This window comes from Simochromis diagramma, unplaced genomic scaffold (assembly GCF_900408965.1).
Source record: "Simochromis diagramma unplaced genomic scaffold, fSimDia1.1 OVJJ01000337.1, whole genome shotgun sequence".
NCBI lineage: Eukaryota > Metazoa > Chordata > Actinopteri > Cichliformes > Cichlidae > Simochromis > Simochromis diagramma.
In genome coordinates, this window is record NW_024386982.1 from 647,181 (window position 1) to 672,295 (window position 25,115).

General features: G+C 43.0%; 2 protein-coding genes across 4 annotated transcripts; both read right to left on the minus strand.

Moving 5' to 3' along the window:
• Nucleotides 1-13,568: 13,568 nt before the first annotated feature.
• LOC120738356 (ferritin, middle subunit-like) lies at nt 13,569-24,571 on the minus strand. 3 transcript variants are annotated; one of them, XM_040039536.1, is made up of 4 exons: nt 23,881-23,973; nt 14,329-14,503; nt 14,034-14,159; nt 13,569-13,923 (listed from the first exon to the last, which is right to left on the minus strand). In XM_040039536.1, exons 1-4 carry the CDS (start codon nt 23,913-23,915, stop codon nt 13,762-13,764), a joined length of 498 nt encoding a protein of 165 aa, XP_039895470.1. In that variant the 5' UTR covers nt 23,916-23,973; the 3' UTR covers nt 13,569-13,761. The 3 variants fall into 3 exon arrangements, with proteins under 3 accessions (XP_039895470.1, XP_039895469.1, XP_039895468.1); XM_040039535.1 differs by lacking the exon at nt 23,881-23,973 and adding an exon at nt 24,343-24,571 and having other exon boundaries at nt 13,620-13,923; nt 14,329-14,475; XM_040039534.1 differs by lacking the exons at nt 13,569-13,923; nt 14,034-14,159; nt 14,329-14,503; nt 23,881-23,973 and adding exons at nt 19,432-23,281; nt 24,343-24,457.
• On the minus strand, nt 18,175-19,284 carry LOC120738359. The gene has a single exon (XM_040039538.1). It carries the CDS (start codon nt 19,270-19,272, stop codon nt 18,190-18,192), a length of 1,083 nt encoding a protein of 360 aa, XP_039895472.1. The 5' UTR covers nt 19,273-19,284; the 3' UTR covers nt 18,175-18,189.
• Nucleotides 24,572-25,115: the final 544 nt, after the last annotated feature.

Genomic DNA, 25,115 nt, shown 5'->3' on the forward strand with positions numbered 1-25,115 from the left:
TCCTGCTGTTCAGAAGGGAGGCGGTCCTTCTTGGCCTTTGATAGAGGCACACAATGCTAAATCAATTTTTGGTACATCACTTGATGGTATTCTGTTTTCTACGCCCAACATACCTACCAAACTTTTAAGTAATGATTTTGTCCTAAGTCATTCTCTTAGGATCTTAAAGCAAGTTAGGGGTGCTTTGTGCCTTCCAGACCTATCAGTTCTTGCTCCCATAACTGAAAACCTTTCTTTTTCACCTGGCATGATGGACCATGTGTTTAAGCATTGGTCAGCATTAGGTCTTCACACTATTAAGGATCTCTACATCGACAATTGTTTTGCTTCATTTGCTCAGCTGCAATCAAAATTTATGCTCCCCTCTGCTCATTTATTTAGATACTTACAAATGAGGAATTTTGTTAAACACTCTTTTACCCATCTGGATAAGCCCCCTGCTCATAGTGACTTTTATGATTATTTGATTAAAAATCCCACTTCCAAACACCTAATCAGCCAATTTACTACACTTTTTACACTTATACCACCTACTAACCACATCAAGGATGCTTGGGTTAAGGACTTTGAAGTAGACATATCGGATGCTTTGTGGGCCAATGGGTTGAAGAAGATTAAAGAATGCTCTGTTAATGCCAGACTACAACTTATACAGTTCAAGGTCCTTCATTGTTTGCATTTTTCTAAAACAAAGCTATGCAGCATTTTTCCATCTATTTCGTCTTTGTGTGACAGATGCAAAGCAATGGATGGAACCCTTGGTCACCTTTTCTGGTCTTGCCCCACACTCAGGAGTTTCTGGGCAGAGATATTTAATATATATAACTGGATTTATGACTTAAAATTAGAGCCGGATGGTGTACTTGGAGTGCTAGGCTGCTCCCTAACCTCATTGGCACTCAGACGTCCTCTTCAGAAAGCCTTAATGTTTGGCATGATTGTAGCTAAAAAACTTATTCTTAGAGCCTGGAAATCACCATCTCCTCCATTGTTCAGGGTTTGGCTACGTGAGATGATTGCTTGTTTGTATATTGAAGAGGTTCGTTATCGTTTGGCTGACACCCATTTTAAGTTTGTCGAAATCTGGGGCCCTTTTCTCAATCATATTAATGGGAATTTAACATAAACTTTAACCCATTTGACTGCACTTTGTGTTTGTGTGAAACTGCACTTCTGCCGGACCCTGATTCCTTCCTGGACATGTTTCCCACATCTTCTGGTCTTGGTGAACTCTCTGTTGCCCTGTCTAAACTCACACAGAAGATCATCTTCTTTGGACAATGGTGTTTCTTTTGAACTTTTGATTTGTACTGGCTAACTGGTGTATTTTTATTTATTTATTTATTTATTTTATTTTTATTTTTTTCCTTTTCTTTCCTGTCTTGCTGTTTGGTTTTTTTTTTTTGTTGTGTTTGGTTTCTGTTTTTTCTTTTTTCTTTTTTTCCTGTGCTTAAATGTTATTGTTTTTGAATCTTATGTCCTTTGTCTGGTGTGACGTTATGTAACTTTGAACTTAAAATCTTATAAATAAACATTTTAAAAAAATAATAATAAAACCACTTTTTTTTACATTAGTAATTCCTTTTGTGCATAATTTTATATTATTGTTAATAATAAATTAATTAAAGCAACAAAACAACCTGAAGAGCCGGCTCTTTTTAGTGAGCCGAGCCGAAAGAGCCGGTTCTCCAAAAAGAACCGGAAATCCCATCACTAGTGTGGAGCGTGACTGGAACATCGCTCAAAAAAATCAAACAAACATAAAAAAACACCCTAAAATCCTCCCTTACTCCCTTTAAAAAAACTGGAATAAGGCCTGATAACTTTTACCTCTAGAATTGAGTGTTCCTCTTCTCCTTCTTGTTAGTATTTGTTGGCGGTTAACATACAGCAAAACTGCCGCCAATTGGTATTGAGTGAGAACTGAAATGTCACTCAAAAAACAAAAACTTTCAAATCCTACTAAAGAAAGTAGTCTGTTTGTTTTGGACAGTTAAAAAATAAATCCGGTTTTATTTTCATGTAACTAAGGTTTGGGATCAGTTGCCCCCCATTCTTCTGCTTCTTGTTCTTCTTCCTCTGTTTTTATGGCTGTTGGAAAAATGACTTTCAGGTGCATTACAGACACCTCTAGATTAGATTGATTAGCATGTACCTTACTACCATCATTGAATTGACCTGCAGTTCAAAAAAGCGCCCCTGCGACAGCCAAACCCATCTATTCTCTGATTGGATAGTTAAATTTCTGATTGACATGACATTGGCCAATCAGATGAAAGGAAGAAAAAAAGGGGTCAAAATTCATACTTGTAATGTGAAACTTGAGTGCAGAGTTTCACACGTATTTTTTGGCTAAGTCCACACACAAATCTTTTTTACGCACACACAAATTCTTTTTACACATACAAATCTTTTTTACACACACGAATTCTTTTTACACATACAAATCCTAATTTACAGGTACAAAACTGATTTAACTGATTTACAAGGACTAAATATTTATGACCACAAATTGAGCCCATACATAGGGCCATAGCGCATATGTGCAAACATTTGCAGTAAAGCGCTTACTATTTAAAAGATGTTAGGAAGGAAATATTAGCTTTTGCGATAGATTCACAGAAAATTTCCTGATTAGTTTCAGTGCATCTAAATAAATAAGTGTGAATTCCAGTGCTTTGTTTAAACTGTATGATACTAATACTGACACAGGCTCAATGTAAAATAAAATCCAAGATGTCTGAACAAAGTCTGTCTCCTTTAATCATGCATGAGAAACCTCAGGATCCAGGATTATTGGCATGCTTTCCTCCTGGCACAACTGTTACACCTAAGAGTAAGTTAGAAACTTACAGTCATGTTTACATGATGTAAAACAATACTGTAAGTGATCAGTGATTTAGATTAACAATAAACATTTCCAGTCCTCAACTTTAAACAGTACCTGTCTGTCTGTGTCCTTGTGGAACCATTTATAATCAGGTGTGAATCAGATTGCATCAGCTGAATGAGCTATTCATAAATATCAGTGTTTTTTTATTCAGGTGTGGGAAAATACTCCCAACCTCCAGGACCATTAAAATGAAGGTGGTGAGGAGACGTACTAAAACACCACAGCACTTTACAGGAAGGGCCAGAGTCGTCTCTATTTTTTGAGGCGACTGAGGTCCTTCAACATATGCCAGAAAATGCTGAGGATTTTCTATGAGTCTGTTGTGGCCAGTGCGATCCTCTATGCTGTTGCATGCTGGGGGAGCAGGCTGAGGGTCGCAGATGCCAACAGACTTAATAAACTAATCCGTAAGGCCAGCAATGTTGTGGGGATGGAGCTGGACTCCCTCAAGGTGGTGTCGGAGAGGCGGATGCTGTCCAAGATAAAGACAATGTTGGATAACACCTCCCACCCACTCCATGACATGCAGGTCAGTCACAGGAGCACGTTCAGTGAGAGACTGAGATTACCGAAAAGCACCACTGAACGAGACAGGAAATCTTTCCTGCCTGTGGCTCCCTGTACAACGCATCCACTTAACACACTGGTTACTGCTACAACTACACATGTTTCTTTTCCAGCTATTTATTTATGAGTGACTTATGTATGTATGTATATATATGTATATATTGTATATTGTACTATTCTTAGTTAGCGTATTGTCTGTCTTGTCTTAATGTTGGTTTATAATGGCTCATTGTGTGTGCGCCCGGAGCAGCTACGGGGGAAACACATGGGACAACTGACCAGTTTGGGGCCATGGTTTATTCAACGTGTATTTTCAGTGTGGTTTAACTTGCTAATCTGATCTGAAATACTTTCCTTGAATGTGCCTTAATTTCACCTCTTTTTTCTTTCTTCTTTTCTTAGCTTACTGAAAATGTTGGCGACCAAAGGCCGGATCCAGGGATGTGTGCTGCTTGTGCTACTGGCGTTATGTGGACAAACTGCTCGCTGTCAACATCGATACAAAGGTAAAGTGCAATCCCAGGGTTGTGTGCTGCTTGTGGTACTCGCTTTATGTGGACAAACTGCTTGCTGTCAACATCAATACAAAGATAACAAAAGAATAGCCTAGTGTAACGTAGTGTTTTATGTTTTTTTTTTTCTAGAATGATTCAAATGTTACTATCATTTCCCCAACCCCGCAGGCTCTGCGACCCGTGAAGAACTGAGACTCCTTCTGGTCGGTAAAACAGGATCGGGAAAGAGTGCATCCGGAAACACCATCCTGGGGGATGCGAATGCTTTCAAAGAAGACGTTTCGCCTGAGTCTGTCACCGACGGCTGTCTCAGAAAAGAGGCAGAGGGCGAAGATGGAAGAAATATCGCTGTGATCGACACTCTGGGGCTGTCTTTTGGATGAAATAGATGAAATGGTGGATTTCAATGGAGGAAACCACTACACCAACGAGATGTATAAGCCGGCCCAGAAGAAACTCGAAGGAGAAAGACTGAAGAGGAGAAAGGAGGAAGAACAAAGAAAAAGGGAAGAAGAGGAGAGGATCAAATTGAAGGAGCGGTGTAAATTCTTCTGCCTCGCTTCCCTGGGATTATTTGGCACAGGAGCGTACTTTACATCTTATGTTCTCATGGCGCTCGGTGGAGCCCTTCGATATTCTCAGTTAAAGACGCCGAGCTTGACGGTTGGGCGTCTTCTTTACTCGTCGATACCGTGAAAACTGCGTAGGTGTATCACCTACTCGACCTAGTGATCAACGAGTACCGCACCGAAGCATGCAACGGGTGCAAGACCAATCACCCCAGCCAGAGACAACACGAGTGTCTGCGAGTCTTGGTGTCAGGGTCCCTGTGCCTACCCGGTCGGCTCAGTATGGCTACATATGTTTTTCATTTTGTTCCTGCTCTCTCCCTTCCTCTCTTTCCCTCCTCCCTCTGCCAGGGCGGAGCTCACCTGTGGGCTTCTGCCCTTGGTCCACGCACCTGGTCGCCATCACGCACCTGTGGCTCGTTACGAGAGTGTTCCAGCTCCTTTATAAGACGGCAGCTCTGTGTTTCTCGTCGCTGGACCGTTGCCGACCCGCATTCCCTGGACCAACCCCTGTGTTTCCTGAGTGATTGAGTGTGTGAGGAGTGGAGTACATCATCGTGTTTTCTGTGGAGTGTGGAGAGGAGCGTGAGGAGTGGACGGAGTGCGTGTGGACTTTCAGCATCTTTTCCCTTTGTGTGTGGACCCCCGGAGCCCAGCTTCCCCCTCACCTCTGTAAATAGATCACCTGGTGTGCTGTAATAAAGATTCTTGTGTTTCCCAACTCAGAGCCTGCGCGTGTGTCCGTTCCATCCCGCTGTGACACTTGGAGGATGACTTTTACGCTGAACATTATTACAGCATCAGGAAAAGACTCCTCACGCCGTGTTTCATTCCTTCCATTCAACGTCTCCTGATCATGTATTCACAGCCACCGAAGGCGCTGTACAGCACCGAGCACCTGAAACACGGACAGTTTGTTGATATTGTAATCAAAAATACAGCCCCGGGGGGGGGGGGAGGCATTTTAAAAACGCACCCTCCCTATTGCGCATGTCCCTAAAAGGTATGGCCTTCCAGATTGTCTCAGTTGTATCGTGAGTGTAATTTCAAATAAAATAAAATAAAACTCAGAAGCGTCTGTGTGTTGTATTCTTCTTTTTCTTCTTCTTCTTCTTCTTATGATTATTATTATTATTATCATTATCATCATTATTAGCATTATTGTGATTATGCTTCATTTTTATGTACTGGGGTATCAATGACCCCCACACTGCCGCAGCAGCTTCTGTGCGTGGCCCCCAAGTGCTACGTTTTCTTTCCCGATCCCCTGACGAACCCATTAGAATCGCTCTGGGGCACTCTTCGACCCCAAATGATCGTTCTGTTTTTTTCATTTTCATTCACCTGTCTCTACTGAGGGTGGGGTACTTTGGGACCCCCGGGGTCTGGGGCTGCCCCGAAGGGGAGCACAAGGGTTAACAGTTGTTTTTTCAGAGATCAGATGTCCTCACATCTTCAGCAGTAACGTTAATCCATATTGCACAGAGTGCATGTTTTGTATGATAAATCTTACCCATACCCTGCAGAATGAGAGACAGAGCAGCTGGGCTATGTAAAAAGTGTAAGGGGGCGTGTTCACGGTCACGTCCAGTGGGTGTGTGGGCAGAGACGCTTCACCACGAGTTACTACTGAGCAGACTCTGGCTCCAAAAGTGGAACATGGCAGCTCCCACAAGTGGGATATTTTGGCTTCATTTTTGCACAATGGGAGGAAGTGCTGTCGTGTCGTTCATCTTTTATACAGTAATTGGTTAGGACCAATCAGCCAATCAGCAATCTTCTCCTTAAGAAATTTCAAAAATATACAAAACAATATATGTAATTTCATAAGTCGACAAAAATAAAATCCAGAAAAATCATGTAGCTTTTCAGATTCATGATTCTTTCGGTTGCATCATAAAGATGTTTCAAGTTCAAGTTTATACACTTAACCTTAAGTTGAGGTCTTTCATGTCTCTTTAACAAAAAACAGAAACAAAATCCCTATTCAGAAATCTCTCTTCTATATGATGGTTTGTGTGTGTAAACGTGTATGCGTGTCTGTGTGTCCACACACAGCAAGCATTTGTTTGGCCTGCTGATATGGCGCCTCGAGCAAAAATCCTGGCCACGCCCCATCCCTTAAGATCCCGCTCCAAAGTCCTATTAACCTACAGATTTAGAAAGAAGACACTGCATTGTTAACTCTGAGGGAGATGGAGAATGAGTCTATTTCCAAAAAAGTGGAGTGTGTTCCTTTAAATACTATATAGTATATATTGTTAAAAACTAAAGTGTACACACATACACACACACACACATACCATCATATCATATCTAAAATATCTTTTGAAATGTATTTTGGTCTGAAACTAATAAAGATCACACTAAAGTTATGGTTCATCATAGAAAGGAAGGCTTTCTCTGAATGAGACAAACTCAGAATCTGTGTCTTTCTTTTCTTGTTTAGAGACTTCAGGAACTTCATTTTTTCCATATATGATGATGATGATGATGAATTATGATCACAGCTGGCTCACAGCTCAGTGGACATTTAGATGAGAAAATATATATTTAACACATTTAAGGAAAATGCTAATAAAATAAAATAAATGTTTATTAAGCAATTTTAATAGGAAATTGCTTAATTTTAGAAATGTTTTTGCTCTTTTTTGCTCTATAAAATAGTTGTTTTCTTTTAGAATCATTCATCTTAGCAGTAGGATTTACATGAAAAGAGAAACAAATTAACTCATTCACTGCCATTGACGTCTATAGCCGTCAATTGCAGTGAATGAGTCAGTGGGTTTAACTCATTCACTGCCAATGGCTGGCAGTGAATGAGTTAAGTTTGAGTGAAAATGTACATTTTTTTGCACTCTCTGGTCAACTGACTCAGTGAATCAAATGACTCAAAAAACCGATTCACTTTGGTGAGTGACCCATTAAAACTCGATTCAGTAAACAGAGAACAGAGATACGCAAGTTTCTCCGTGACTGCAGCTGTCAGTCAAAGCTGTTATGATGACGTTTCACCCCAATTTAACATCACCGCGGTAGGAATTAGAATCAAACTTATGGGAAAGGAGACCCCTTGAACATCAATCAGCGTGATGAGAGCCATTGAAAACAAAAGAAAGAATCTTTGGAAAAAAATTATCTAAGGAGAATTAATTAATTTTAGTCTGACCCCAGTCCCATCCGCTAACATGGAGGAGGTGGGGTTTATGACCTATACTGCAGCCAGACAACAGGGGGCGATAGAGACGTTTTGGCTTCATTTTTGGGGAGCTGTCGCATCGTCCATGTTCTCATCGTCCTCACAGTCAGTTCAGTCACGTGATACTTTGTCGCCAAAATGTACAAATAAATGAGACTTTTCAAAGAAACTGATTGTAACAGCTTTTTCAATACATTCTTTGTCTGCTCTTGACCTTACAAACTACACCCATTATTATTTGATTAACATTATTTTTGGTAAAATAGGCAAGGCAATGACAGGCATAAAGTCCAAAAAAACAAACATGAAGCATTTTAACAGAAAAGAAATGGCACTGAGAGCCAGATTAAACAGAGCAGGTCCTAAAGCTGTGTTTGGACAAACTCAATGGACAAAAACAATTCACCTTAAACAAAAATCCGCAGGGAGTGTCGGGGAGAGCAGCCCCACAACTACAATTCATCTCTTCACATCTGTCAGTCAGAGGCAACAGTATCGAACAGCAGTTCGAAAAAAAAAAAAATCAACGTCAAAGGAATGGTGTTGGTATTAAAATAAGATGGTGTGTACAGAAAAGTCCTTAGGTTCACCTTTCAGAAGAACATGTGCAAAATACATCAAACTCTACATTTCATCTCTTTAAAAAAATAAACACAAAAAGTCAAAGCAGCGTTGGTCAGGTTTGATCCTACACTGATCGTGTATTCATTCTCAACCCTGCAGCCCACGCTTCCCAATGTCAAGAATATGGTCATTCATACTAATAAGACCTTTAATAATAGTGCTAGTAAGTAATACTGCTGAGCGCTAATTAATGCGTCTCCATGCTGATCCCACTCCTAACAGTAGAGGGCAGCAGAGTGATCACACCAGCTTAAAAGATGCGTCATATAGACTGAAGAGGCAGCAACACTGGCTGGTCTCAAAGATCAGAGGGCTTGATTTCCCAGCAGCTTCTTATCCAAAAATTCTCTTTGCTCACAGGCACGTGAAGAAACAAAGAAAGGAAACTTTGGAGAGACCAAGCCCTCGTCTTACTTATGTATATGTATATATATATTTATCAACACGCCTCTGGTTTAATATAGATTACGTATAGAGCAACATTTGTGTTCATTACACACAAACAGATTGGGCCGTTTCCTCGTACACAGACATCAGAGGGTATTTGGTTGCCGACATCCACAGAACAGCTTTGGAGCATTGCTAGTAAAAAATGACATTAGTGCAAATATAACCTCAAAAGAAAAAAACAAGGTAGAAAAAAAAAACATTGGTTGCAAGGTTATAGCACACTGGAGACAAACATGTTCTGTGGTCAGAGTGGCAGCAAGGTCTACATATAAGTGTGCATCAGGACATGGCATCCTAAAGTTTTCAGTCTTTCACACTCGTTTCAAAGCATATTTCTTCCTCGCCGTGCTTCATCTGCTAAACGCAGTAGCAAAAAGAAAGAGTGTGTTTTTGTGGGGGAAAAAGAAGCTATGGCTCAGTTTGCTGGTATCAACAATTTATGGAGTAAACTGACTGACGAGCAGGAAAACGCTAATGGTCTTAGAAAATACAGGGTCTCTAATGTAACTGGATGTAAGGAGCTGATTGGCTCCTGCCATCAGCGATCAACAATGTAAATGATTGGTTGATCTGTGAGTGAGCTAAGCATTCAATGGTAAGCACGAGTGAAAACCATAAACTAGAGCTAATGAGGCCAAAATCCGAGCTCCTTTTCGCTCTGTGGACTAATTTATACCTCGTCTCTCCATCTTCCCCTTAGTCCATTTGCAGTGTGTGGTATCCAATAAAGCAGTAATGTAAAAATGACCTTAAAAATAAAGTTGCTTTAACAGTGACGAATAGAACAGTTTTTTCTCTGGGACCAGCCAAACAAGTCTGAATCAGATATTGAAGTAGTATAAAAGCAAAAGCTCGACACATGTAAGTTCTTCAATGTTAACCAAGAGTTCACACTGCACCCCTCAGCTAGACCATACCATGTGTCTTCTGCTTAGCACCAGGCTTTAGGTCATGCGACGACCTCAATAAACAACATTCAGTGTGCTAACACTCAGTGTTCACTAAATCACAACACTACTGACACCCAGCAGTGAAAAACAAAAAATGTGGAGAATTTCTAGACGTTATAAAATGTTAAGACTTTGTCATGGTATAAAATACAACCATCAGTAATCGATAGTCTGATCAATTTTTAGATAAATCGTGGCACCCAAACACTATGAAATGTACAGCGGTGAAAGTTAAAGCTGTACAAACAAAGGCAGGAGCAAGCATCGCCCTAAATGTTGGGCATCAAAAGGTAAGGAGTAAAAGCATGACTGTAGGGAGAAAAAAAGAAAGAAAAAGCCGTGATGGAAATCCGATTTTCACATTTTCTGGACATGGTGTAAAATTCCCAATTCATTCTGAGATGAGATTACTGCATCCTGTTTTTGTATTAAATTTGAATCCCTGTGAAACATTAACATTTTTGTAAAGCTGCGATCATTGTCTTCTTTTTTTTTTAGTTTTTTAATACCGAGTGATGAATTTCTGCTTAGAGATCGTTTTAGATCATTTGAAACATAACATGGATATGAAGGAGTTGGACATGATGGGAGAGCCAACAGCAAACAGCTGGACAAGTAGAATGGGGGATTATTTAGATGTGTGATTATATATGCATGTATGTATTCAATTAAATTTTATTTATATAGCGCCAAATCACAACAAAAGTCGCCTCAAGGCGCTTCATAGAGACAGAGAAAAACCCAACAATCATATGACCCCCTATGAGCAAGCACTTTGGCGACAGTGGGAAGGAAAAACTCCCTTTTAACAGGAAGAAACCTCCGGCAGAACCAGGCTCAGGGAGGGGCGGCCATCTGCTGCGACCGGTTGGGGTGAGAGAAGGAAGACAGGATAAAAGACATGCTGTGGAAGAGAGACAGAGGTTAATAACAGATATGATTCAATGCAGAGAGGTCTATTAACACATAGTGAGTGAGAAAGGTGACTGGAAAGGAAAAACTCAATGCATCATGGGAATCCCCGGCAGCCTACATCTATTGCAGCATAACTAAGGGAGGATTCAGGGTCACCTGGTCCAGCCCTAACTATATGCTTTAGCAAAAAGGAAAGTTTTAAGCCTAATCTTAAAAGTAGAGATAGTGTCTGTCTCCCGAATCCAAACTGGAAGCTGGTTCCACAGAAGAGGGGCCTGAAAACTGAAGGCTCTCCCTCCCATTCTACTTTTAAATACTCTAGGAACAACAAGTAAGCCTGCAGAGCGAGAGCGAAGTGCTCTAATAGGGTGATATGGTACTACAAGGTCATTAAGATATGATGGGGCCTGATTATTTAAGACCTTGTATGTGAGGAGCAGGATTTTGAATTCAATTCTGGATTTAACAGGAAGCCAATGAAGGGAAGCCAATACAGGAGAAATATGCTCTCTCTTTCTAGTCCCTGTCAGGACTCTTGCTGCAGCATTTTGGATTAGCTGAAGGCTTTTCAGTGAGTTTTTTGGACATCCCGATAATAATGAATTACAGTAGTTAAGCCTGGAAGTAATAAATGCATGAACTAGTTTTTCAGCGTCACTCTGAGACAGGATATTTCTAATTTTAGAGATGTTGCTCAAATGGAAGAACGCAGTCTTACATATTTGTTTAATATGTGCGTTGAAGGACATATCCTGGTCAAAAATGACTCCAAGGTTCCTCACAGCGTTACTGGAGGCCAAGGTAATGCCATCCAGAGTAAGAATCTGGTTAGATACCACATTTCTAAGATTTTCAGGGCCGAGTACAATAACATCAGTTTGATCTGAATTAAGAAGCAGAAAGTTAGCGGCCATCCAGGTCTTTGTGTCTTTAAGACATTCCTGCAGTTTAACTAATTGGTGTGTGTTATCTGGCTTCATGGACAGATAGAGCTGGGTGTCATCTGCATAGCAGTGAAAATTTATGCTATGTCTTCTAATGATGCTGCCTAAGGGAATCATGTATAATGTAAACAGAATTGGTCCTAGCACTGAACCCTGTGGAACTCCATAATTAACCTCAGTGTGTGAAGAGGACTCTCCATTTACATGTACAAATTGGAGTCTATTAGATAGAGACAATACAAACCACTGCAGCACAGTACCTGTAATACCTACAGCATGTTCTAATCGCTCTAATAGGATATTATGGTCGACAGTATCGAATGCTGCACTGAGGTCTAGCAGGACAAGCACAGAGATGAGTCCACTGTCAGAGGCCATAAGAAGATCATTTGTAACCTTCACTAAAGGTGTTTCTGTGCTGTGCTGAGCTCTGAAACCTGACTGAAGCTCTTCAAATAAACCATTCCTCTGCAGATGATCTGTTAGCTGTTTGACAACTACTCTTTCAAGGATTTTTGGTATGAAAGGAAGGTTGGAGATTGGCCTATAATTAGCTAAGACTGCTGGGTCTAGAGATGCTTTTTGAGTAAAGGTTTAACTACAGCCAGCTTGAAGGCCTGTGGTACATAGCCGATTATTAGAGATAGGTTGATCATATTTAAGATCGAAGAATTAATTAATGGCAGGACTTCTTTGAGCAGTTTTGTAGGAATGGGGTCTAAAAGACACGTTGATGGTTTGGAGGAAGTAAATATTGACGTTAACTCAGAAAGATCAATTGGAGAAAAAGAGTCTAACTTAACATCAATGGTACTAAGAGTAGCTGTAGATAATATTACAGATGATTATTGGTAATTTTTTCTCTAATGAAAATTTTATTTGTGAAGAAGTTCATGAAGTCATTACTAGTTAATGTTAAAGGGATGGTTGGCTCAAAAGAGCTCTGACTTTTTGTCAGCCTGGCTACAGTGCTGAAGAGAAACCTGGGGTTGTTCTTATTTTCTTCAATCAGTGACGAATAGTAAGATGTTCTGGCTTTGCGGAGGGCTTTCTTATAAAGCAGCAAACTATTTCTCCAGGCTAAATGATGATCCTCTAAATTTGTGACATGCCATTTCCTCTCCAGATTACGAGTCATCTGCTTTAGGCTACGTGTTTGAGAATTATACCACGGAGTCAGGTACTTCTGATTAGAGACCTTAGTTTTCACTGGAGCTACAGTATCCAGAGTCGTACGTAGTGAGGAGGTGAAATTATTAACAAGATAATCGACCTCTGTTGGGGTAGCGTTCAGATAGCTGCTCTGCTCTGTGTTGGTACAGGTCATTGAAGATGATAACAGTGGGTGGATTATATTCTTAAACTTAGTTACAGCGCCTTCAGAAAGACATCTACTTTGATAAAGTCTAATCTCCACCGCTGTGTAATCAATTATTGTAAATGTAAATGTTATTAGGAAATGATCAGACAGGAGAGGGTTTTCAGGAAACACTGTTAAATGTTCAGTTTCTATGCCATATGTTAAAACAAGATCTAGAGTGTGATTAAAGTGGTGGGTGGGTTCTTTTACATTTTGAGAGAAACCAATTGAGTCTAATAACAGATTAAATGCCATGTTGAGGCTGTCATTTTTAGCATCTACATGGATGTTAAAATCACCCACAATAATTATTTTATCTGAGCTCAGAACTAAATTAGATATAAAGTCTGAGAAATCAGACAGAAACTCTGTGTAAGGCCCAGGTGGACGATAGATGATAACAAGTAAGACTGGTTTTTGAGTTTCACAGCTGGGGTGGACAAGGCTAAGCATCAGGCTTTCAAATGAATTAAAAGTCTGTCTTGGTCTTTTATTAATTAATAGGCTGGTGTGAAAAATTGCTGCCACACCGCCCCCTCGGCCTGTGCTTCGAGATTTCTGGTAGTTAGAATGACTCGGGGGTGTTGATTCATTTAAACTAACATGAAGTTAGTTTAAATGAATCAACATCAGTTATTTGCAGACAAGAACTGATGCCACCGTTAAGTCAGGAAATCAGGAAAGAAATCGTTCTCAGTGAAACAGGTGGAGCAGAAGTGAGTTTACTTCAAAGCCTGTGTTGTTATAATTTTGACTCCAGGCTCACTTCTAGGGCTCAGTATTTAGCTCTTGTCTCCCAGAGTTGCTTGTCAAACAGGTACTCTGCCATCTTGTTTGTGTGGGCATCCATGCGGATGAGGTTAGTGATGTGGTCACCCAGCTTCTTGATGGACTTCACCTGCTCATCCAGGTAGTGGCTCTCCAGGATGTCACACAGCTGGGAAAACACACACAAACTACAGTTAACATTTGATGATTTGTCAAACATACACTGCATGAACTAGTTCAGTCTTTAACCCCAAACTCTTCCCTCCTACTCCCGCTTACATGAGGGTCATTATGCTGAGAAGCCAGCTTGTGCAGGTCCAGCAGAGCCTGGTTGACTTTCTTCTCCAGCTGCAGAGCACACTGCATGGCCTCCAGCCCGCTGCCCCACTCGTCACGCTCTGGTTTCTGCCCAACAAACAATTCCGTTATAGACTGAACACTCTTAAGCTTTGTGTACACACTAATGCAACAAGAAGAAGAGAAGAAGTGTCATAACACTGCTCATTAATCCCAGTTTCTGTGTTAGAGACTCAGTCAAGTATGTCACAACAGGACCAGTTCAGTTTGTACACACCTTGATGTCCTGGAGTAAGATGCGACCTCCTCTCTTGTCCTGGAAGGACAGCAGCTTGTCAGCGTGCTCCCTCTCCTCATGCCTGTTCTCCTTGAAGTAGTGAGAGAAGCCTTGAAGGGCCACATCATCACGGTCAAAGTAGAAGGCCTGAGAAATCAGACACAGGTTATTAGTACTGTTGAAATCTCCCAATTCTTTTAATCTTTGGGCTGAAGGAAGGACAATACTCGGTGTATATATGCTCAATCAACAATCATTTATTTCCATACAATTCAACAATCAGAGCATTACAGCGTCCGGACGGGAGAGATGCTTGCAGAGGGTCAACAGCATGTCTCAAAATGGTAGCAACTTTCACAGACTTTTATAGCTAGTAACAGCCCCCCTCCTTGTCATAAAAGCTGCATCTTCACATGTTTTTCTAATTCTTAGCGAGCCTGGCTCCTGACCTTGCCTCCCTGTCTTTCTGTGTGAAGTAGGAAGGGGGGTAAGGAATGTGGTTTTATCTCTTCTGCCCAGACACCTAGTCCCCTTCTTACAGCCTTCTTCACATGATTCAGCAATAAAACATTTCAAGAAAACAGTGTAAGACATTCACAGCTGATCAAGGATACAGAGTAATGCACACTTTATCTAATGAACTACAAAATGATTATGTTTCTTTTATTCAAGAGTATAATAAAGACTAAACTACATACATAGCACACCATCAGAACTAAAGGATAATATATGGCCTACAGCTGTTAACCTAATTTACTACATTGACTACTGGTCATAAAATGGCATATGTTTAACTACTAGTCTCAACAATCCCCCTTTGATCTCTTTTCTTCAAAGAGATCACTTACAACACGCATTCCAGGGTCACAAGGTCCACGTCTCTCCACTCCTCAGGCTCATCCTTTAACAGAGGCATCATGACACCCCGGCCCTCCGGCCCTGAGGCTACGGCCAATATCTTTTCGTCGGGTGATTCTCGACTTCTTTCTTCAACCTCCGGGGTGGACTACCCTTTGGTCGTTGCACAGATCAGGGGATTATTCTGCCCCTTCTATACTAAAATCTGTGTTTTTTTGGGGTCACAGCCGTGTCCCCCTTTTTCGCCAAGAGCCTCTCCGACCGCCTAGGCTCCTCTGCCGCCGCACACTGGCTCCAGTGGTACCAAGTGTCGCCTTTGCCCCTCAGCTGGACCGCGTGAGAGGTTCGAGTGGTCACCTCGAAAGGTCCCGTCCACCTGGGCTCGTCCCACTTCCGCTTATACACCTTCAGCCACACCCACTTCGCCTCTGGAGTGGTCACCTCCTTTCCGGTTGGATCTCCCACCTGCGCAGTGAAACTAGAGACAAGAGCTTTTAGTGCTTTAAACTGTTTCACATGTTCAGACACGTTTACCTCCTCTCTTAATTCTTTTACACCTGCTGCAGGGCCTGGAAACTGTCTTCCTGTCAGCAGCTCATATGGAGTGAACCCAGTGCGCTGATTAACGGCGCACCTTACACTCATTAGGGCTATGGGAAGAGCATCAACCCAATTCATGTTTGTCTGTGCACAGATTTTTGCCAATTTGTTTTTAAGATTTTGGTTCATTCTCTCCACTTTTCCCTGAGATTGTGGATGGTAAACTGTACCATATCTATGTTGCAACCCCAACATACATTCCACCTCAGCGAGATCTCGATTTTTAAAGTGAGTGCCATTATCTGATCTTACCTTCTCTGGGAATCCATGCCAGGGGACATAATAATTCACCAGACATTTGATCACTGTTTTACTATCCTCTCTGCGTGTTGGCCACGCCTCTGGCCAGCCAGTCAGAGCATCCACACACACCAACAGATATCTAAACCCTCGAACAGTAGTTATCATGTCAGTGTAATCAATCACAATTTCCTGGCCTGGTCTTTCTGGCAAAGGGAACTTACCCATTTCTGGTTTCACGGTGGGCTTCGGATTGTATTGTCCACAAATCAGGCAGGTTCTCACGTGTTCCCTTACCAGGTTTTTCATGTAGGGATGCCACCAATGACACAAATCCCTTTCCATCTGGGCCACTCCCACATGACCTAGCCCATGAGCTTCTTTAATTTTCTCCTGGGCCATTTCTGCTGTGAGTACTGGCCGCCCGTCGGGCCCTCTCCACAATCCTTCTGATTGTACGGCCCCTCTTTCCTGCCACACCGCCTTTTCCTCGGGTGAGGCTCCTCCTTGCGCCTTTTCTATGTCCTCTCGCTGTTGGGCTGGCAGGTCTCCCCATTCCATACCCATACTTACCATTTGTTTTCCTTCCTTATAGCCTGCCGCCCGTTTTGCTTCCTCGTCGGCTGCTCTGTTTCCTTTTGCCACCCAAGTGTTAGACTCGTCATGCCCTTTACACTTTATGATGGCGACCTCCAGAGGTACTTTCAGAGCGTCCTCCAGCTGTCTCATCTCCTCCTCATGTTTGATCGGTTTATTTGTGGCTGTTCTGAATCCAGCCCTCCTCCATTGCCCCAGTTCCACATGTGCTGCCCCAAACACATATGCTGAGTCTGTATAAATGTTAACTCTTTTTCCTTTCCCTAATCTCAGAGCTTCTATTACTGCAATAAGCTCTGCTCTCTGTGCTGACTGAGGCCCTTCCAGTGTTCCTGATTTCTCCACATGCAGCTGGTCTCCAACTCCTTTCACCACTGCATAACCTGTTTTCAATCCTTCACTCGGATCTCTAAAACAACATCCATCTGTAAAATAATCATCTGCCTCTCTCACCGGTTCTGCTCTCAAATCCGACCTTACTTTCTCTTCAACCTCTACTATTTGTGCACAGTCATGAGGTGTCCCCCCCCCCCCCCAATCATTTGATCTGCCATATTAATCCCTTCATGTGTGAAGGTCAAGTTTGGAGACTCCAGAATCTTAGTCAGTCTCTGTTGTCTCAGTGGGGTCATTGTAAATGCCTGTGAGTTCACATAGGCCACCACACTGTGTGTTGTGAGCACTTTCAGTGGGTGCCCTCTCACAATGTGAGCCACTTTCTGAATTATTTTTGCTACACCTGCTGCATGTTGTGTGCACATGGGGTGTCTTTTTTCTGTGTTATCCAGGCCGATGCTGATATACATCAGCACTTGTCTCCTTCCCCCTTTTTTCTGAAACAACACACCATTTACTACTCCATTTGTTTCAGAAACATCAACTAAGAAATCAGAGTTATAATCGGGGATTGCCAAATCTGCTGCACGAGACAGGGCCTGTTTTAGTTCAATGAACCGCATTTCAGCTTCAGTGGTCCAGTTCAGATTAGCTGTGAGGTCTCTCATGCCGTGTTCTTTCACCAAATCCCTCAGAGGTTTGTTTTTGCCCACATAGTCAGGAATGTAGTGTCTACTGTAACCTGTGAGCCCAAGAAATGACAACATTTCCTTAACTGTACGTGGCTGGGGGTGTGACATAATTGTTTCCCTCTGGGATGCCAACATGCCCACCGTCTGCATCGCCACCACACGACCTAGAAATGTAACTTCAGTTCTGACAAGTTGGAGTTTTTCTCTACTTACTTTAAAACCTGTTTTAGCCAGCTGACGAAGCACAGTCATCGTTGCTTGAAAACAAGCATCAGCTGTTTTAGCGGCAATCAGCAAATCGTCCACATATTGGATCAGTGTGCATCCTTCAGGTAATACACATGGAGAAAGAGCATTTTTAAGTACCTGATTGAAAATCCCAGGTGAAAGGGCAAAGCCCTGCGGCAGCCGTGTGTAACGCAGCTGCTGGCCCCTGTAAGTAAATGAAAAAATATCTCTCAAAGATGGATGCAGAGGGAGACAAAAGAAAGCATTTGCCAAATCTATGCATGTGAACCACCGCTGATCTGGAGATAAATTAGTCAGAGCTGTGTAGGGGTTTGGTAAGGTCATGTGCCATGCGATACTTGCCAGTGCCTGATTTTTCAACTGGGAGGATCGGAGTATTCCATGCAGAGGAAGACGACTCCAGCACACCCACCTGCAGGAGCCCTGAAATTGTTTCTGCAATCCCATTATCTGCCTCTGGACTGTGTCTGTATTGTGAACGCCAAATAGGGGTGTCATCCTTTAACTCAAATGTGACGGGTGAACAAAATGTTAAACCCACATCAGTGGGACCTTTAGACCACAGAGTGTCTGGGAGTTCTGTTAAGCCTTTAACAGCTTCCTCGTGATCAGATTTCTCCCTGCCATGTGTTCGCTTTAAAAGTTTGTGTTCTAACACACTCTGATCAGTGGCAGTCACAGAAATTCGATATGTTTTACAACTGGGTGAGTATGAGACATCAGTGAGTTGTGTTTGTTGCCAATCTGTGGCCCTTGTGGCTGTTCTCACCATTGGGCCTAAATCTTTTGCTTGATGACCCTCATGTACTGCCAAGGACACATGGGGAACCGCTTCATTCCCCATTCTATACCAACTCATTTTATCTTCAGGGAGTGGAACAAACGCTGCCACTCCAGCTGAACCAACATAAATGTCCTGAGAGTTAAGCTCCCAAGTTGTCTCATCTAAACACTCATTAAATATTTCCTCAAACCACTCAGTGTGCTCGCGATCGTAAAACAAGGTCACGTGGTAGGGGTCACGCAGGGGTGAGTAAACAGACATGGACATTATCCAGGGACGCCAGAGTTGGTACTGTGCCAGAATTCCATCTGATGTGGTCAGTCGCGCCCAGTAAATCTGCGCTGTGCGTTCACAATCCTCAGATAACAGCCACTGTCCTCTCATTCCTGATTGCAAACAGGACAGCTGTGTGCCATCTTTCAAAGTCACTGTTAATCCATCAGCTCCACACATGATAGTGGCTCCAAGCTTAATGAGCAGGTCCCTGCCCAATAAATTAACTGGAACTTGTGGTGAAATCATGTATGAATGTGTTAAGGACTGGCGTCCTAATTCAGTTTTTAGAGGGACGGTCACTGGCAGGGTCATTGGTACCCCAGAGAAGCCGATAACACTGATTCTGGTGTCTGTGAGTGGGATGTCGTCAGGAGCAGTACGAATGGTGGAATACGTTGCTCCTGTGTCCACTAAAAAGGGCAGGTTACGTCCTTGAACCCTCAGTGGCACCAGGGGGTCTGCCCCTCCCCCTATGCCCAAGCCTCTCTGTGGGGTGTGTCAGTATTGTCCCTGCTGCCAGTATTCCACTGAATACTGCCCTGGAGGAGCCATCTGTGGGTTTGGGGCCGACCAACGCCCCCTTCTGGCCGAACGTGGCATATTGGTGTTGTACTGCTGAGGCGGGTCAGGGCACTCTCTAGCCCAATGTCCAGTCTGACCACAGTTGAAACACGCAGTCCCTGGCACGTACGGACCTCTAAGCGCACCCCTTTGTCTGCCCATGCCGCCGCCTCCTCCCCGTTGACCACCACGTGAACCCCAATTTCCTCTACCGACCCCACGGCCACCCCAATTTGTGCCTCGCGCAGGTCCCTGTGTGTCTACTGGCAGTACATTAGGATCAACATCTGTCCCCATTTGCTGGTAACCTTGAGCTACCATTACTTTTGCTATTTTTTCCTCCTTTTTCTTATCATTTGCCTTACCCCTCATTTCACCCAGCTGTAATTTCAACAATTGCTCTTTCATGTTATCTGTATCCTCACTTTTAGCCATAACCTCATCATGAGCTTTCTGCAGGCGATGCACCAGATGTTTCTCCCACACGTGAGACTCCGCCCCCTCCATGTCGGGATTATCAGTCATGGCCACTCTGACCTGTTCGGGCACACCTTTTAACACAGCTTCTCTAAACCACAATTGTTGCATCCCCTCCCTACCAGGATGCTGGCCAGTGCTAAGGGCCCACGTAGCTTTAGCCTGTTCTATGTACTCCCTTGGAGTTTGATCAGGCTTCCACAACAACTTCAAAATCTTAGCAGCATTCGGAGTGGGATATTTTTCACGTAATGCATGTGATATTTCATTCACAACACGGCAAAACGGGGTGCTATCACCCATCAATGCTGTACCTGCTATCTTCTCTATGTCATCCAGTGCTGTGCCTTTAACACATCTGGCAACCACAGCTCTGAAATCACCTAGGGCCAGTTGAACACCTGTTGTTGCTCTGTCAAACTCTCTCAACCACCCCGCACCTCCGTCTGTAATAGGAGGTAATAACTCAATCAATGCAGTTACATCTCCCACCCCGTATGGCTTGTACTTCATGTGACCCCCAGCGGTCACCACCAGGGGGAATGTCCCCGGCAGAGACAAAGTGTCCCTATCTTCCTGGCTCCGACGCATCATGGGGTGTGGTTTGTTTGCGGGTTTGGGCTTGACTACTCTGCCTCTTCCTGATTTTTCTCTAGCTGCTCTATTGTGAAAGGCCCCTTCTAGCTCCGGCCCTGCATCTAATTTCTGCTTTTCCCAGACACTTACTGGCGTATTATCATCCAGTGTGCCGGATAGCCAGCCCTCGTATGCGTCCCCATCAGGCCCGCACACCTCACCTTTCTCAACCTGTGGTGCAACCACTACTCCACTTCCTGCCTCATCATCAGAAATTTGATGACGCTGCTCTAGAGTTATTATAGCTGTTTCAAGCAGCCGCACAGCCCGCTCTTCTTCAGTCTCTACCTGCTGGGGAGACTGTTTCATGGGCGGTGACTGCACTCCGCCACAAGCTCCCTCCTCATTAACAAAAGTGGAGCTTTGCTTTATTCTTTCACCCTTCGGGGCTGGAGTAGGTCGTTTGGGCTCTTTAGATATATCACAATCTACATATCCTCCTGTAACTTCTAAGACTTGGCCATTCTCACCAGAGAGACAGCCCTGCTCCACCCTCAGCACAGGGTAAAGGGGGGCGGGGGCCTGATAGGGAGGGGGAAAGCCAGTGAGCGATGACTTCACCGGAGATGCCGGCAGCATCAGCTTCTCAGGCTCCTCCCTTCTCTCCCTCATCCGGTGCTCCACCCCCTGGCATGTCACAGGCCACCTCGTTACACGGGCTTTCTCCTCCTGCACCTTCTGCAACTTTTTTCCGAGGTTCCGCCTGTTCCAAAGAGAGGCCTCCTCTAACTGTGTACTAATCTCCTGCTCTTCCTCCTGGAGCTTCTGTGCTATTCCCAGAAGCACTTTTGCCAACGAGCCTCTTGATTCTCCTCTCACTCCTTCCTTATCACACAACTCTTTGACTTTTGTTGCCACAGCTGCACCCTCTGATTTTTTCTCAGGCGCGCTGCCAGGTCGCATGACCTTCAGCGCCCGCAACAACTCCTTTCTCTGTTCTTCAAAAGTTTTCCACTCACCCTGCATTTCTCCTCTTTCTATGTCAGATTTAAGATCCGACATATTCACACCACCAGACACTTCTCACCTTTTCTCTCCCTTTTTTTTAAATACTTTTTTTAAATGCTTACACCACAGAGTAATACACCCAATTATGCCAGTCTATCTCTATGTGGCTCCAAATTCCCTCTTTATTTAATTTCACACTCGTCAGGGGACAGGCGCACACAACAATTTCAACCACTGAAACGAGGAATTCACCCTTTTTATATTTCACCTATGATAGAACTCAACCTTAGATGTAAAAGCATTCTCTTGTTCTAGTCCGGAATAAATGTGAACCCGCGATTACGCTGCGGTCCCAGTGTTATTCCGTAGCTATGCGGGGGCCCTCACCTCCCCAAGTCACCACCTCGGCATCCGGACGCCGCCGGTCCTGGCCGCGCGTCCACGAACAGGAGGGTCGCCACTCCTAGGGCAAAATTATTTTCCACAGGTACACTAGACATCAACCTTTGATCTTAAAGCATCCTCTTCGCACTAGTGTCCTCCTATTCAAACACATCAACCGTCACTGTCACTGTGTTCACGCTTCACACTCACAAAAAACACACTCAGAGCGCGCCTCACTCACACTCAAAACAACACCTAGAGCGCGCTTTACACACCAGACAGCACCCAGAGCGCGCCTCGCAGCTTCGCACACACTCACTCAGAGCGCGCCTTCACACACACACACACACAACACTTTTCCTCAGCGGAAATTTTACACAGAAACTTCTGAGCTCAACTGTTAGATCTCCTTAAAGCACACTGCACCATAGACCAAAATACCCCTTTCTCTGCGCTTATGGCCGCCACAACGGGGCAAAATCGCATCATAAAAGTGATGCCTGCGTCCCCTGAAGTTATACTGATACCATAAACCAGGTTTTGCTCTATGTACTTCTTGGCAAGTAAAATTTTACTTTGTTTTATGACCGCAGCCCTTGAGACTCGACTGACGCCATAAACCACCGTCAAACCTCTATTCAACGTACTGAAACCAGCACCAACCACTACTGCACTCCATGGCCGTACCACCGGAACACGGCCGTATCATAAACCAAACCTACGGACGTGTTTCGCTTCCGCGTTGCCAGTGTTCAACTGCACCGTGAGCCAGCATCTGCTTTTCCTTAAATCAACTTCTATTTCATAGCCGGCAAGAGCCAGGACTTTACCGACACCATAAACAACTTCAAAACCTCGACTTCAATGTACTGAACTAATGGCCGCGTCTTCAGAAGAAATTCTAATGTATTATTGCTACAGAAGCCAGTATTAGACAAAATTAAATGTGGAAGGTAAAGTGGCTGCAACTAGCTCAACGTAGTATCTTATTAGTTTCTCGGTAGAAGCAGTTTATTTAACACACTGAAATTCAGCCTCAACTTATGTTGTTAGTATCTCGCACCAAAAACCAGACACCGACAAATTTAATGTGAAAATACATGTGACTCAGCGAACAGATTAATTTGGAAAGCCCAATATGCACATTTGGTATAATACAACAGGCTGTGCTTACCTTTTTGTTGTTAGACCGGTCTTCCGTTCGCCTCGCCCCACGATCTCACCAAAGGCCAAATCTGGACTTCCTCAGCACACCAAAGATCCGGGTCACACGGCACCAAGTTGTTGAAATCTCCCAATTCTTTTAATCTTTGGGCTGAAGGAAGGACAATACTCGGTGTATATATGCTCAATCAACAATCATTTATTTCCATACAATTCAACAATCAGAGCATTACAGCGTCCGGACGGGAGAGATGCTTGCAGAGGGTCAACAGCATGTCTCAAAATGGTAGCAACTTTCACAGACTTTTATAGCTAGTAACAGCCCCCCTCCTTGTCATAAAAGCTGCATCTTCACATGTTTTTCTAATTCTTAGCGAGCCTGGCTCCTGACCTTGCCTCCCTGTCTTTCTGTGTGAAGTAGGAAGGGGGGTAAGGAATGTGGTTTTATCTCTTCTGCCCAGACACCTAGTCCCCTTCTTACAGCCTTCTTCACATGATTCAGCAATAAAACATTTCAAGAAAACAGTGTAAGACATTCACAGCTGATCAAGGATACAGAGTAATGCACACTTTATCTAATGAACTACAAAATGATTATGTTTCTTTTATTCAAGAGTATAATAAAGACTAAACTACATACATAGCACACCATCAGAACTAAAGGATAATATATGGCCTACAGCTGTTAACCTAATTTACTACATTGACTACTGGTCATAAAATGGCATATGTTTAACTACTAGTCTCAACAGTACACAGCACCAATTATTCTGCAAATAAAGCATCGTGGCAAACAGTTATGGAGACAGACATGATTCATCACCAATAGTTTAGCCAGTGTAGACTGAGATAACTGCTGAAATACAGACTAAGACCCCAGTAAGAATGTCACGTACACTAAATCTTGCTGTTAGTTATTGGTGGACGAACAATTCACATTGTGACCTTTAAACTTTCACTCTAGGTCCCAACTGAGTCTAATACTGTTTAAAAATAAGCTGCCAATTCTTAAAAAGCTGCATTAACACAATACATGTGTGCCACAATTACATCCCTGTTCTAGCTGTGCCATTTAACCTTAATATTCATTATAAAATGATTTCAAATTTAAAAAGCACACAGTGCCGTCATTTAAAAATAGTAAACATTCCTCTGCATTAGATCCCTCAGAAAAGACTCTGCTTTGATGATGGACTTTTTCTGTGTTCTCACCATAGAAGTGTAGGTGTAAGACGCAAACAGCTCCATTTTCACCATCCGGTTGATGGCGGCCTCGCAGTCGCGGTGGTAGTTCTGACGCACTTGGGACTCCATTTCAGCTGGCATTTCTTGTGGTTTTGATTAACAAAAAAATGGTACAAAAATAAAGAGTTACATCGAATTTATCTGTAGTTGAAATGTAAAGCAGGACGCAGACAAGAAGTTCCGTTCAAACACTGTTGAAGCAAGAACTCCTCAAAGATTTCTCCCCTGGTATGAAAAAGCACACTCGCTGGTCCCTGTATTTATACTCCACGGTGGAGCTCGCGACAGATATGACGTCTGTTTCCACCAATCACTGAGCACAGGTGAATGAGGATGAAGTTGCATTTTTTCCCCTCCTGATTCGTAGAAAACTCATCATTAACTTTAATGTTTAATGTAACCTGCTGGGAGATAGTCACGTGCAATGAAAAAACATTTTCATATTTCAACAGGAAACAAGCAAATATTAAATATAACAGCTGCTGGCTATGCTTCTAATTTTTGGTTGATATTGTAGTATTTTATTACACTGGATGTCCAAATTGAGTGAGACAACTTTAGGTTTGAATAGGAGTTACGAGTTCAATTTGAGCCCATCTGATTTATAAAGCACCAATTCACAATAATAGCTGCTAGATATAATAGATTAAAGACCTTAAAATAATAGAGACAAAACCCCAACAATCAAATAATCCCCTATGAGCAAGCACTTGGGAAATCCCAGAAATAAACCCTAGACA